General features: G+C 43.0%; 1 protein-coding gene across 2 annotated transcripts in view; it reads right to left on the minus strand.

Annotated features, from left to right (window-relative positions):
• The window catches only part of NPAS2 (neuronal PAS domain protein 2), a 107,884-nt gene that overhangs the window by 14,896 nt on the left and 77,025 nt on the right, over positions 1–15,963 (minus strand). For both annotated transcript variants that reach the window (XM_055702862.1, XM_055702863.1), the window contains exons 8-15: positions 11,263–11,381; positions 8,786–8,868; positions 7,778–7,884; positions 6,419–6,566; positions 5,741–5,822; positions 4,896–5,037; positions 4,069–4,175; positions 3,807–3,881 (exon numbers count right to left, since the gene is read on the minus strand). In XM_055702862.1, the coding sequence (XP_055558837.1) occupies positions 3,807–3,881; positions 4,069–4,175; positions 4,896–5,037; positions 5,741–5,822; positions 6,419–6,566; positions 7,778–7,884; positions 8,786–8,868; positions 11,263–11,381 (863 nt within the window). The remainder of the gene's footprint in view (positions 1–3,806; positions 3,882–4,068; positions 4,176–4,895; positions 5,038–5,740; positions 5,823–6,418; positions 6,567–7,777; positions 7,885–8,785; positions 8,869–11,262; positions 11,382–15,963) is intronic.

Genomic DNA, 15,963 nt, shown 5'->3' on the forward strand with positions numbered 1-15,963 from the left:
AAACCAATTGTAGCCGAAAGTTTAATTTTAGCTGCCAGGCTTGTGGATGGCAAACTTTTCATTAATGTGTGAACACCTTGAAGACAATTCAGAAAAGGAATCCAAATTTCTTCAATTAATAAATGTAAGGAATTTTATAACAGATAATTTTATAAGCATTTTATACTTCAATAAGAAACAAAATCCATTTCCAGGTCTTAGTTTTGAATTTGAATTTGCTTTGCAGAGTTGCATGCAAGGGCACATTTTAAATTATTATTCCTTAATTTTTTTCAGCACCTTCTTATATTTAGCATATTCATCCAGTACTGTCTTTTTGTTCTCTTTTTCATGTGCCTTTTGTATTAATACAGTTAAGAACAACAATTAGCTGGTATACTAGAGTGAAAGCCATTATGGAAGAAGACAAGGAACTTTCTCTTTTCCTTTTTTCCCTTTCCCACTCTAACCTCCAAATTTGTTGATAACTCTAGCCATGACCCCTGTGATTACAGAGCTTCTATTGTTTTTGTACAATGAGACGCTAACAGCAATTGACCTTCACCAGTGAGTATTTATCTCAAGATCATTAACTGCTTTACTAATTAGGGGAGAAATCTGTAATTGTATAATAAATTAAAAGAGCTTAACTCAAAATGTTACACAGAAAGCACTGCTTTAACTCTGTCACTGGCATCAGATGAAGTTGCTTTTCATCTCACTTAGGTATTTACAAACATCTGTAGGATCCCTAGAGAAGCTATACATAGAAAAGTGCCGGCTTTCCAGATACAGTCAAGCATGGAAGACTTCACCAGTGAGATATCTATCTATAATTGAGCAGTTTAATCCAGGTTTGTTAATGCAGACAAAAAAAGAAACAACCCAGCAGTAATTTTAGTCTGGTTTCTTAAAACGATTAAATAATAAAGTGATGCTTTTGGGATCATGTTGGCAGATGTTCCGGTAGGGACAGGCTTGGTGCACAGGCGCTGATGGTCCAGACAGGCTGTACAGCCCAGGGAGTGGGACTGGCACTTCATGACTGGCCACTTCACTGGAGTGGGTCATGACTCCACCAGCATGGACATCTGAAAGAGGCCAGCTGAACTGTGTCTGCAGAGGGGCGTTTCTTTTCACTGGGTGCCATCCCAGGGTACCAGGTTCACTCCCTCTCTCTCTAGGTGATGAGGGGGCTGCAGCCAGGGGAGGAGACTTACGGCCCCTGTATCTGTCAGGATGGTCCTTCACTTCAAATGTGATGAACAAAAAGATGGACACACCAAAAACATCCTGTTCCTGCAAGTTCCATGACAATAGAAAAAAGAAGTAAAGAAGAGAGACCCTATTTATTTTTTAGCTCTGTAGTTTCTTTTAAACCTTTCTTTTCCACCTGCCTTCCAACTTTGAATCCTTCTGGCCAATGCTAGAGACATGCAACAAAGTTGTGAGTGTCTCAAAATTAGCAGGGTGCTATAATTTCAGGAAAGCTTTAGCTGAGCAAAGCCTTTCCTCTTGCGGGAAAGGCTGGTTCCATGCACCGGCCTTGCAAGGCGCAGCCCCTGGGAAAATGGGTTTCATTAGTTTTGCAGCTCACCAAACAACTTGTTCATTCTTTCTGTCTTCTGAATAACACCTGCGCAATCCCAAATGGATTATTAGTGCTAATTATTATTCAGTCATCAACAACCGCTGTGTTGTAGGGGATTTTAATTTATTACAATGAGGAAGGCAAACAAACAAATATTCTAATAGGGAGCACTTGGTTTAAAGTAAACCATTTACATTCAGGCGACATCTAGTACTGTGCTGTCTGTTCATTCAGACAAACACGGCAGAAGCTAAAATTGCATTTTGGCGGAGACAGAACCATCACAGCCTTTGCTTGAAATAAAACTAATCAAAGTTCAAGCAGATGGTGCCTGAGGCGGCAGCTAGCTGCTTGCTGCAGACGTGGTTGTGGCTGCTTAAAATGTCCTTCCTCTCTGCTGCTGCCCCGTAGATGAACGTTAGCTGCGAGGACGCCCATCAGCGTGGCCAGGCTCGGCACTCTGCCTTTCAGCCCCTGCCATCGGTCACCATCAGCTGAGGGCGAGCGGCAGAAAGGCAGCGGGGAGCAGCCTGTGCAGCTCCTGCTCTGGGCTGGCAGTGGGGCGCCTGGTCATGCTATTTCTAAAAGCACGAGCTTGTGTTCTGCCACTAAACTGCCGTGAAACGTTCAACCAGGAAACCAAGGAAGTGTTCGTGGGGGGAAGCATGCGTACCTGGATTTCGTCCCTGTCTCGCTTAGTGCTGCAGGCACCTTGTCTTTTAAGTAATGGATTATCTTGCTGTAGGCTGACATGTTTATTATTTTAAGGTAGGAAGTACAGAATAGGTTCATAAATTTCATAACAGTTTATGAAAATCACCCAAGTGTGTGGAGATTTGGTACTTTTCCCAGGAGTATCACTGTGGAGTGTGAGCATCAGCAACCTGGGCTGCAGCGTCCTGGCGTTATTTCCCTGCTCCACATCGAGCTCCATCTGGAGCTTCGCCAGGAGCATTGCTGTGGTTCTGCTGCCGTTTGAGAAGAGGGCTGCCAGAGGGCTGGCTATGCGTTCAGACTCCAGTCAGCCCTTCTCCTTTCACAGAGGTTTAACTGGCCCGAAGAGGCTTAACCAGTGTCTGTGTGACTGGACGGTGCTCTGATGTGGTGGAAAAGAAATGGAGTTGGTGTGCCAGTAAGAGCGTTTTACTGGGAAAGGGCAAGGCAGCAAGGCTCTCAATAAACGACTGGAAAATATCTCTTCACAAAGAGCTTTGATAGAGAAGAAAGGGAGGTAGAAAAATGTCAAACAAAACACGTGCGGGTTTATAATAAATAAACTAATTGATGTTTGGAAGTGCATTAATGAATAACAGAAAGAAATATCTGTAAAAGAAAATGAATGCTCAGAGCAGATAATTGATATGCTTTTTCTTTGCTGCATGCTGGTGTGGAGTCGTGAAAAGAATATTAAACATAGAAGATAAATGAGAATTTGTTACTTTAAAGCAGAGATCCTTAGGCCTTTGGATGTTTTATATGCTACAGGAAGAAACCCTGGGATCTTGTGAAGGAGTACAGGGTACTAATGGTACAAGCAGCCTAGGTCTAGGAATACTCTGTCATTTCTAAATTCAGAGGATAATGAGGTGTATCATCACAGCATGACCAGAGGATAGAAACAATGTGATGGGAACACGATACTCAAATTTCCTCCTTCAAGATCTACTGCAAATGGAACACTGAGGTGGCTTTTTGGCCATCACCCACCTTTGGGGTACGGGCTGATAGATTTCACTGAAGGAATTTGTCTCCAGCAGTATCCTGACCATTAATGGCACACTCACAAAATGGGTTTTGTTGAACTGGTGTGTCCTTTGCTGCTGGTTAGTTCCACATCAGCATAGTGAAACAAAGGTGCTTTTAGGAGGACTGGGTGTCTTTGTTAGGTTTTGGTTTTAATTCTCATTGTGACTTTGATTTTGATGGAACGTGATTCTGTAGAAGCAAAATTGAAAACTCTTTCTACATCTGTTTGTTGTTCTCCTGTGAAATAGATGTGTGTGTGCACCTGAACCTATGTGTACCTGGGCTTCTGCTCTGAATACCTGTATGCAGATATATGTTTAAACACACACATTTACAGCTCAGATTACTTTTCCACAGTATTTTAAGCATTTGAGAGCTGGTAGATTTGGAGATTTTAGCCAAATTTGGAGATTTAGCGTAAAAGCTCCAAACCCAGAAAATACCAGGAGATAAGCAAGTGACCTATTCCACTTCCAGATCCCCAACCAACCTGTGCCAGAGGTGCAGGCTGATTTTGCAGAGTTGCTTGAGGCAGCAGCTGCTGTGGGAGAAGCTCACATGGAGGCTGAGAAAGCAAAGAAACCTAGGTTAAAAACAAACCAAAACAACTTTATTTATCAGTTTGGCTCCTTTAAATTTTAGGTTTCTTCTAATGCCATGGCTTTTGTGTAAGTCGTTTTGAATTGCTAAGCTGCATATGTGGCACATGCTTTACACCGTCTGCTTATTTTGATGACTCGGTGTGAAGTTACCTGAAGAGCAGTAGGTTGACTGAGCCTGTGCATGGATAAATCCTGCTGTGTGCTCGGTGTTCTTGGCAATGGAGTGTTAGACTCTGCAATCAGCTTTGTTGGTGTAGCTGCAAGAAAAGTACTGGTGAGTTCTCACACACTACAGATCATCCCCATTTGAAGTATTACAATGACACCTAGCTAGAAATTATTATGGCCTGGCTAAATTCCAGCAGGAGCCAAGGCTGTTCTTGTTGACTACAATGGCAGTAAAATTAAACTGATAAGGAGGATCTGGGTAAAGATAAAAGTAAATGAGACAGATTATGGATCTGTGCTCCAATGAACAGAGCAACAGAACCGAAGAGCTGTTCTAAACCAGCTGGAACTCCCTTCATATGGGCCAAATAACTGCAAATTTAGATTCACTCATTGGCTTTTCTTCCAGACCAAGGCAGAGAAAGAGTGTATAAGGTGTGCCCAACTCAAGGCTGGAGCATTCTGAGTCTTGATGAGACCATTATTACTCATCTAAGTGTAGAGGGGCCTCATATTGCTCAGGCTGATGCCCGCAAATCTGAAGACAGACATCCTCATTTTCACAACAGATTGAGACAGCAGGTCGCACGGCTAGTCCTGCTACTCATTTTCCAGTGTATATGTGGCTGCACTAGAACCTTGTGTCTTGTATGTTACCATTTCAGATTATGCACTTCATTGTCAATGACAAACACGTATCATCTATACCTCATAAATAACTGTTAAATCAGCAACTGCGGTATATAGGCACACATTCTGTTAACTTGGCTAAATTAAAAATAATGCAGTAACCCAGAAATGCCACTCACATGCTGGGTCCGACTTGGGTGTGTGGGAAGATTTTGGTGAGCTCCTGGATGATACCGAGGGTGTCCGACTAGCGCTGAGGATTGAGGCACCAATATCAAGTGCATTAAAGTGCTGTTCAGGATCCAAGCTGGCACCATTGTCCTAAAACAACCCCCCAAAAAAGGGAAGAGCTATTGCATCTGTCGGGGTAAAAACATATTGAAATGCAACTAGTAATGGCTGCACACCCGGTTCTTTGGCTGGCCTAAAATGGCTTGAGCAGAACTAATCCCAGGTAGGCCAGCAGAAGACCTAGGCACAGGTGTCAATGTCCCTTCCAAACAGCATCTAACTACTGCATTGTACAGGGAGCTATCACTGAATTGGAAATAAATAGCAAGCTGCTGCCATAGTAATTTTGTGCCTTCAGATGTTTTTCTGAATCTTTCTTCTGTGTTCAGTTGGATGTGACAGCAGCTGCAACCTCTGTGAGACACTCAGCCGTGCTCTGAGGAGGAGCTTTTCTTTCTTCCCTCAGCAGATCACTGAGATGCAGCCAAGGAGGCTGGTTGCCAGAACATGTCCAAATGAATCTTTAAACTGTAGTACCTTGCCAAGGAAAGGTGGAGATATCTCACATTGCTCCTGCCCATGTTCCACTTGATTTGTGGCTTTTAATGATCCCCAGGTTTATCTTTTCATGATCTTACCTGATTTACGTTAAAATTATTCAAGTGGAGCAATGAATTCTGAAGTCAAGGGGATCCACCCAGAAGGACAATGCCGGAGTCTTTGGTGAGGGTAATAAAGGAAGAAGGTTGTGATTACTACATATAATAATGAAAAAAAGCTTTCCTCATTGTACCTTTAGTGCTGAGGACACAACCTCTGAGGACACTTCTTCCAAGCCCATCTCCTGCCTCCTTTCCACCCGAACATCTGCATAACTGAATGGAAAATAAAATTCTATGTTATGTCAACAATATCAACGTGGTATGTTTATATTTCATAAAGTATGCCTTAAGCAAGCAAAGGAACATATTATTGTAACAGCTGAAAAATCACTGAAGTCAAATGCTTCTGAATAACCTTTGAGAGACTGTTTTAATTTTCAGGTTTTCCTCTGTTCCTATCTTCTTGAAGTCAAGAACTATATTAAAGAAGTATATATAAAGGTCAAGTTCACATCCTACAACTACTTTATGACTTCATTGGAAAGCTTCCACACATCTCTTTAAAGACAACATAAGGATTAGAGGAAGGGAATAGTTAAGGGACCTGTCTACTCTCTCTGTTTGCACGAAATGGAAAAACGTTAAGTTTATCTGCCCCTAAACTCATGATTGAGAAATCAAACTTAGCATAAAGTAAGGTTTATTCTGATAATTTTTCAACAATGAACACATTTTCTTCAGAGAGTTCAGGCTTAATTTTTTGTTATGTAAAAGACATTATGTTTTTAAGAGATAATTGCTGGCAGTCATGAGGATGCCCTTATCTTACTGTCCTTTATGTCCCCGTCCATTGATAAGATTTTCCATACCTTACCACCATGTGTGTGCACACAATGAACTCTGGCTTGGAGTTCCACTGGTGGTAGGTGATATAGTAATGGGTCTGGAGCCAGATCCACTGCTGTCCTTTGGTCAGAAACCGATAGCAGCACGACTTCCCCTTGCCAAACTGCATCACTGTCAGCAGAAAATACACACAGCTTGTAGAGCAATTTCCAACGTGAAAATGACATGAAATGTGAAAAGAGTGACAAAAATATCTGTGGCCCCATCAGTTCTCAAGGGAGACAGGAGTCTAGGCACCTTTTGAGTGAGTGGTTCTGTCAGTCTTATGGTACAGCAAAAATCACAAAGATCAGCAGGTACCTTCTTCTGACACTTCGAGTGGTACATTCCTATACAGTACAATAAACCTTAAGTATGGACACTAATGCATTAGTGTCTGCTACAATTTAAACATAGATCTTACTCTGGTTTATGTGCTGATCACATACTGCTTAATTAGGCATCTGGGATTAATTTCTAAGTTACCATCTTACATTCTATAGCAGAAAAGTACAAGGATAAAAATGCTTGAAAAGATGAGTATTGTGTGCAGATGGATTCAGAATGAAGTGAGTATAGGAGATAACATTGTGCAATGACAAAAATAATTTGAAACGGAAAGAAAATTCCCAGACTGGCAAGCATTCAACCTGCAATAAACTGGGGTGTATTGAAGGTTTTAAAGATTCACCGACAAAATTAATCTCTGCTTTTCATCCCCGGTGATTTCAAGGTGTTCCCAAACATGCACATATTTCACCTTTCTATATTTTATTAAAATATCAAAACTAATGTTGACAGGATATTTTCAGGACACCCAGAGGTGGTAAGCTGAGATGTTCAGCCAGTTCTGCAAGGAAATATTTGAAAAGCATTGCCCCATTTTCTTTACTTAGTGGAAGAATTTTTCAATTAAATTTTAATAGACTACATTTAAATAATCACAGGTAATCCCAAATACATGGTGAACAACATTAGGGTAAACAAGCCTCAAGAATTTTATAAAATAAGATCTCCTCTGAGGTTGCTTGAACTATTCCTGCATATTCTTTACTAATAAAGCAGGGGTCTAATCTGGCATATTTTATCCATCCAGTGAGTCTTGTTGACTGCTTTTGGGGATACAGAAGGTAAAATTGTATTTTTCAGAGCTTAATAAGTCTGGCTCAGATGCCGATCAGCTGCAGTGCCCCCAGTCTGCTACAGCTCCGCTAAAACATACAGGCGTGAGGTAAGGGTCAAACCTCCCCTCCCAAGTTTAAACCAATTTTAACTGAAACTACATTGCACTGAAAAGAGATGTCCCAGTGACTCCACAGGAACCTGGGCCATGTGATACTCACAGTGTTCATGGCACCTTGCTAGCAGCTCTAGGTCATCTATATGGTAATAGTCGTAGCCAGAAGTACCCAGCACTTCAAAAGGCAAGTATCCTATAATCGGCGGTGCTCTGCGGTTAGGCACAATGTAAGTGAATTCATAAACCACAAAACAAGCAGTTCTGCATGTTGACGTGGATATGCAAAAAATCCAGATCTGCTCTCGCTCATTGGTACACAGTTATCCACCCCACGGGACCAGATCCTGACTTTCCCCACCTTATGCCTGGGATGCCTGGCTGGGCATGGCAGTGCTGGTGGGCACTGTCCCTCCAGGACAAGCCTATGATGACCCCATCTTTCCAGGGAAAATGTGGTTATGGAAAGCAACTCAGCTTCTCAGGGACCTTCACAGAGGAACCTGCTGTGTGAGGGAGCCATTCCCTGGCCGTTCCTTGGTCAGGGGCTCTACTATGGCTCCTGCAGTCCCTGCACAGGGGAATGCGCATGGTGAGGCGATAGGAAGCCACCGTCTGCCAGGGCTGGGTGGGTAGGAGGGGAGATCATCTGTGCCGCTTCCCTCTGGGTGCCTGCAGAACTACTCTGTGGCATGCTGAGGCAGTTGCTTTGTACCTTTGCTGGCACAGTTGTCTCAGGCCAGCATAGACTTTCCCTCTGTAACTCAGTGGGAATTACACATAGTCAACGGCTGGATCTGGAAAGAATGATTTCTGCAGCTGTATAATAATTAGATCTTTTTGCCATGTGACAGACTTTGGTCCACTGATATTTTAAAGGAAACAAGAACAAACTAATCTCAAATTTTTCCTGAGAAGCTTCAAAGACTGATAAAAATAAATGCAAAAATAAATGTAAAATAGTCAACATCAGCTTTTGTAGGAATTTCAGTGGCAACCCTCCTGTTCATGTGACTTAGATATGAAATGGAATGCTATTTGAAATAATTGCGCTCACAAAAATAGCAGTAGATGAGCACCACACATAACCAGGAGTGCTTTTCTTGTCACCAACCTGTGATCCAGGAATAAAAATTTCCACTCCAGACTGTGTCTTGATGTGAATTCCTCTAGAGGTTCTTCCACAATGCACATCTCCTGTATGGTGAAGAAAACTGACTTACTGAGAGTTGCAGCTTCATTCCTCTGCTTCATCTAGCTTTCTTGAGCTATAAATACACGGTGCGTAAGAGGAGAAAACAGAGGATTCACACGTTTCCTGGCAATTCCAGAGAGCGATCTATTGTGTTTATCAATGCCAACATTTTTGCAGGAGTTGGGGAGAAGAACTCGTGACGCACATGGGCTTAAGAGATGAGGCTGTTCCTTGGGGTGCCACAGCATTTATGGCTTTGTGCCTGGGTGCAATGGCTGTGCTGCCCGTGGCCCCGAGAAGCAGTGCCCCTTCCCAGCATCCAGCCTGTGCTCGGTCCCACCTGGGTTTGCCATGTCTTTCCTCACTCTCTTTAAATTACTAAATATAGCCAGTGCCCTTGCCTGGCCCCTTTGGATGTTTGCCCTCTGAGCCCTCTTTGAGAAAGGGGGATGCTGTCCTTTCCGCTCAACAGCTGTGGAGGAGTAAATGGCTTTTCAAGCAGGCAGCCTGCACAGGGCCCGCCAGGTGGGTGAAGGGCAGTGGTTTTGCCTTGCGCTGCGCTCCCGCAGTGAAGAAGCTGGCCCTTCAGACTCACCGTAGCCCTCGGTGCTCATGAGAATGACGAGTGAATTACAGGAGGCAGGACACAGGGCTGTCTGTGAGGCAGGGCATCCTTGCCCCAAAGGATAAGGATCAGGAGGCAGTTGGCAGTGATTAGTGGTTGGGTGGAGGTGGGAAGGGCAGGAAGGATGGCACCATGGTGCATGGCTGTGCATGGTCTGAGGCTGGCCACATGCCCCATATCTGGCTCCCAGCCTGCTTGCAGCTCCCCTCTGCTGGCTTCTCTTTCACAGACAGTTTGCAGGGGAAACTCCAGCTCCATGAGCTGCCTAGAGTCAGCCTGGAGACCTCTGGCCTGGGACTTCCCAGCATCAGTGCTCAGGATTTGGTGGCATCCAGGGTTACTGCGTCCCCCATGTCTCTGCTGCAGGAGGGTCTCCATCACCACCGATAAGGACAGCCTGCCCACTGGCCCCCAATGCTGCTGTCCCTCTGCTCCTTGGTGCCATGTGCCCCTGCGTCATGCAAGTGCTCAGCGACACCCTCCCATCATCTCCACTGCCACTTCTCTCTCTGCTGGCCCTCTTGGGGAGAGAAGTCTTTCAGACCACCAATGTTTTAAACCCTCTTGGGACCAGAGGACAAGCTGAGGTGTGCTGCCATCAAGCATTTCTTTGATACATATCAACACTCACAAAACTGATTAAATTTGCTGGCTGTACAGAGGCAAAGAGCCTCAGATTCCTCCCTCTCTAGAGCCTCAGATTCCTCCCTCTCTCCCTCTCTAGTTTACACCAAAATCCATGTTGATGCCAAGAACGTACTCTAAAATCCAAGGTGCAACATGCAAACATTGCTGTGTGCAACCAAAATGCTGGTTCTGCCTGACTTAGCCAGTCAGAGCAATATTTTTGCCTCATTTTAGAGGAGGAAGTCAAGAGCGGGGGTTAAGTGAGTCACTCAGGTGAACTGAAGAGATTGCTGTCTAGGATTTTGTGGCATTTAACACTTTCTCCAGGTTGTTCAGCAGCTGCTTCCTCGCTAACACTGGGCAGCTCATTGCCATGTGCAGCCCATTTCGTTTCCCTGTTTATGTTGAGATATTAGCTACCCAAAAGGCAAGGGAATTTGCTTTCAGAGTTCCCAGAGAACCTTAACTCCAGCCCCTACTGCCAACATGATTCCTGTGGTTAAGATTTATGGGAAGTGTCCTCACTTACCCAGAAGGGACTGTACTTGCCTGCTGGGGCCATGAATCACTTGAGAGTGCCCTGCAAGTCCCAGAGAAATACTGGAGCCAGGACAAGGGAGCAGTGATTTCATACCGCCTAGGTCTCAATTCTCTTAACCTCTGAGGATGGGACACCTGATGCGGCAGCTCGTATTTGTTAATCAGGGAAGCGCAGTGCCAGGCACAAGGTTGGGTGGTCTATCTTCATTCCCACAAGTGGCTATCTTACCACCAGGCTTTGGGGGGGAGGGAAACTAGCAGCGATCACCCAAAGACACTGAGGGACACAGGTGAAAGTGCTGGTGGCCGTCTGTACACTGTCCCATTGCAGGAACAGAAAGCAGCAACAGAGAGCCCAATTTCAAAGTGACTCTGCAATCCCTAACGCAAAGAAGGTTTCCATTTCCCATGCAAGGGGGGCAGAAGTGACACTGCCTCTGCAGATCCCGGCTCACACTGATAATCCTCTTCACTAGATTTTTATGCATGAAATGTGATATCTGTAATCCATTCAATTAGCAAAACGAAGAACTTTGCATTGTCACCCCGTCTGAAAGTGTTTTGAGAAGTTCTGAAATGAATGGGACCCAGGGTACACACTTACCTTTAAAAACTGAGGCGTTGCCAAACGAACAGTTGCAACAAAGCAGATCTGCTTTCCTGGAGATGTTCTGTAAGCCCTTGGGACAGCCTCGTCAAAGCCATTGCAAGTGGAGTTAGGCACTAGGTAGGGAAAAAAACAGGACCCAGAGTCATGCCTCATATGAGATTTATTCTCTCTGAATATTTTGCACATTTGAAGTGTACTAATACTAATTTTATTCAGAGAAGTGCTCTAAAAGCTTTTAAAGCTGATATGCATATATTTAAACCCAAGTCAGTCATGTTAGGCAGAAAGACATCAGAGCTTAACTTCAAGTATGAATCTTATAGGTTAATCCTGATAAAAATAAGGCCAAACCTTATTACAGAGCATAAACCAGCTTCCTGGAAAGAAACCCCAAGCATCCAATTCCTCTTTTTCACCACTCACAAGAAAAAATATATGCTGTAGCATGCCTAGTGCCCTAACTTCCATGAGGCAGTGAAAAAAAGCATTGGCAAGGGAGGGAGCTGCAGAGAGTTTATCAAGTCATTGTGGCTAAACACCTGGGCCCATGGCCAGCCAGGCTTCATCGAGGTAGCAGGGGGCTGCTTGTGATTCTCAGCTGCTGAAATGCACCTTCCTCTTCTGCGTCTAAGGAGAACCGTCCCCAGTGTGCTCAAGTTCTCCTTGTTTTAAAGAAGAGCAAAGAGGACACCATGTATGGCACTGGCTTCCAGAACTGGGCATCTCTGGTGAGCCTACAGATGGCCTGCTGTGTCCTGAAACACTGGGTAGAAGGAAAAGCTGGATGCCATGTGGCTACGGATTTTGTGAATGGTTTTTTATCTGCATCTTTCATGATTGCATGGCTCTTGTATAGCTTTGAGAGCCCACTGGCACCTCCTGCAACAGAGATGCATTGCCAAAAGAATGTGTTGCCTTAAGCTAGCCCACAGTCCCATGTTAGAATGACATCATGCAAATTCTCCATCCAAATTCGAGCTGTTTAGAGATAGTAATCCTCCTCCCACAGCAGTGAAAGAAAACTGTGTGCTAAGCTGCAGTGGGAACTGGGCTGGCCCCACGGACTCTTGCCTTTCCCAACCATCTTCCTTCCCTGGGGGCCGAGAAGGTCCCATCTAGGAGCCAGAGTGCAGCAATATCAGTTAATCTAATGCTAACAGGGATTAATGCTAATATGAAACCATCTTTCCTTACTATTTGGCGGCTATATGCAACTTCATGAAGTTTCCTATAGTCTTGCACAGGACAAAGCAGGAATAAGCATGTCCATTCCTGTGAAAATGAAGAGTTTTCGCTTCTCTATCTGGGGAGGAGATAACTGGCAATTTTTATTTTGAGGTGCTTCTGCTCTGGGCTTTAGTTCCCGAGTACAAATTGTAGAGATGGAAGAAGTCTCAATTTACCACATGAGCTTTTGGAACCCAGTTCAACCTATTAAAAGCCTTAGAATAACAATACATAGCTGATAACAAGGATAACAGGGTATGAGACAGAAAAATAAGTACTCTGAAGAGAATTCACACCTGTGATTAACTGGTCTAGGTCACTGTGTGCACAATCTATATCGCACCAAAAAGGGGAAGAAAGATTCCTCATCTGAGAAGGCAGCACAGATGGGAACATCCACAGAGATTACAGCCCTCTCTTGCAGCTGAGCCTGGAGGGCATGGCTGGCTGGTTAGTGAGATGAGATAAAAATACGGGCAAAATTCTCCTCCTTTTTACCAGCAAAGCACACTTGCTCTGGGGACTTCTTAGGAATATGTATTCCCGTTCTGCTCCTGGGGTTATGTGCATATATGTGGGCTTCTATGGGATTATTAATACAAGAGGTGGTAAAAAAAAAGAAAGAATTAGGAGCTACAGGAGGCAGGAGAAGCCTGAGTAAAGAGTTACTGGTTCCACTTTGGTATGATTGTTTTGTGCAAGTCTGTCAATTTCTGTAGTCAGTCCTGTTTAAAAATGAATGGGATTGCTATAAACCCACATTAAGGACATTGTAAAAACATACTTCCAAGCTAATATGTTGTCACATTTGTACTCAACGGGGCCGTTTCTCTCTGTAATAGCCAAGTGCAGTAGCAAATGATTGCAGGATGGGCTCTAAGATATGAAAATTTAAGAAGTACATTCAAGCCTCTGAAGTACAGGTATGATAAGTTAATGTAGTTAGTGAAGCCCTGGGCTTGCAAATGACACCAGTTGCAGAAGAAAGTGGAGACTGAGCGGAGACCAAGTCACATCAAAAAGACCAGATGGCTTTTTTACTTCAGCTGTTTGATGTAAACAGCCATGAGCCTGAGATGCATTCCCAGAAGGCAGCAGAATACATCCCTGAATGTGGCACTTACAAAAGAGAATTGTATTTCCAAGAGGTAAATGCAATACTAAAAGGGTAATAATTATGGTACAGGACAGCTGTGTAGTAAGTTTGGGATTTCATCACAACATTTGGGCATGTTGAACTTAAGTGGCAGTGAAAGAATAAGCCCAAGGAGATGAGACAGAGCTGGCCAGGCTGAAAGTCATCCTGTCTTGCAACAGCTACTGTTCCATCTCCATACTCAGCTGCCTTTGGCAAAGTCCCAGAGCATTAAAAGCCTCGATGATGTAGGCAGGTAGCCACCACCTTGCAATGTACATCTCTACCTGAAAATAACAACTACAATAACTGAAACCACCCCCCCCCACTCCCCCCGTTTGTTTCTGAATTACTTTGCTGCCTGTCTTATTTTGTTGATACCTGTTTTTTCCACAGCTCTATCTGCACAGCCTATTTTGCTCTGCTCTTGCAGCTGGTCAGCAAATTTCAACTTTTTTTGCTCATGAATTTAAAAGTGTAGTTAAAAAAGAGATCATTACATGAATTAAAAAAAAAAACCCACACCAAAACAAACCTGGGGTAATCTTTTAAGCACGCCTTCTGAAAAATCCTACTTTATAATTCTTCAAGTCTCTTTAAAAGAAACACACAACATCCTGAAGTAGCACCGTTCAGTAGCAAACCTTCTGAGAGCACCACAGGAAAACAGTCAAATGGAAAATATAGGATGAAGTCTGAGGCTATGATGATACTAGTATTTATGAGTCAAATACAGGTCTTGGAGTGCTTTTGTCAGAAGGCATCTGATGAAAATGTTAAGCTGGCCATAAACAGGTGGCCTCAGGTAAATGAGGGCATGTGTGTTTCACAATTAAATGATCTATGCAAAATATCTTGAATAGGGAATTAGAAGGTCGTGTGACAAAGCTAAATGCACAATCAGAAAGGCAAAACAGTTGTCTTATATGTATTGGTTAGCTGATGCTCCTCAGCATGACTTTTAACAAGTTTTGCTGTTACCTACCAGACCTGCTGCTCCTAGAGCTACCACAGAATTCTTTTGTAGAAGTCTTAAATTAACTGCAAGTATCGTGTAAGAAGATAGAAAGAAACTGATTTGCCTATATACTGGGGAAGGGTGGGTGTTGTTGTTGTTTGATTTATTTTAGAAGAACAAAACACCAGGACACTAAGGACAAGATGTTAAAAATAAGGAATATATAAAAGGAACCTAGCCCTTAACTACCACAGACAAAAAGATTTTTATCCTCAGGGATACAAATCATGCCACAAAAAATGAATGAAAATGTGTTTAAAAAACCCCAGATGCCACATTATTCAGTTAATAATAGTACAGCAGTCAGTTGCTCGGTCATCTTCTTTTAACTTAGGATGTTTAAAACATATTCTTCCTATAACAGCAAACCTCTCATTTACACCATTTGAAACAAGAAATCCCTCCTTCCTCTTTTGTCGGTAGATGTTAATGTTTAAAGAACCAGTCTCAGCGACTGTCAAACAAACTGAACAGTGATTTCAAAAATTACAAGCCAAACAGAGCAGCATAAATTCAAGATTGTTTCATGTAAATAAATTCAGACCACAGATAAACAGGATATTCACCAATTAATATATATAATGAAGAAACCTAAAATGCTAGTGACAAGCCAGGCTGCACTCAGTAGCTTCAGCAGAGTAACAGTGACGGTGTCCATACATCATTTGTCTACTTTGATCTACTCTCTCCTCTTTCCTCCTCCTGTTTCTCCCCTCACTGTCCTGTGTTGATGTGAACCCCAAGTAAATTCCTTAGGACAGGAATGGTGCCTTTTTTCTTAACTGCCCATAGAGAGCCTGGCATAAGAGCTGCATATTGCTAGCTGCAGCTCCTACAATATCATTAATAGCAAATAATAATATGCAGCTGTCGGTTCTGATCAAAACATTCATTTCAGTTTGAGTTATTCTCATTATCAGATGTTTCTACATATGCTTACACAGGCTCAAGATCAATGTATCTTCTGTATAAATCTGTTTATTTCTTTTAAAAAGGAATTTAGATTGGATTAATTGTACTGGGAGTGAAAAGATTTTTTTTTTTTCTCCTCAGCATAATAATTTTCCTGATGGTTATTCTTATCTCTGAGAGATATATCAGCTAACAGTAGAGTATCTGCTATTATTAGCATCCAGTAACCAGATACTTCCTGAGTTTCCATGTAATTGGGAACAAAAATGCACAATTTAAAATTCCACTCTAATATTTAATTATATTACTTGATTAGGAACTCTTTTCACATGATGGTTATTGCCTCCTTTGAGAGGAAAACTTCAGGCATTGTGGATGAAAGGATGGATCTGCCACTTTAAAG

Source organism: Falco cherrug, chromosome 2, assembly GCF_023634085.1.
Source record: "Falco cherrug isolate bFalChe1 chromosome 2, bFalChe1.pri, whole genome shotgun sequence".
In the NCBI taxonomy this organism is placed as follows: domain Eukaryota; kingdom Metazoa; phylum Chordata; class Aves; order Falconiformes; family Falconidae; genus Falco; species Falco cherrug.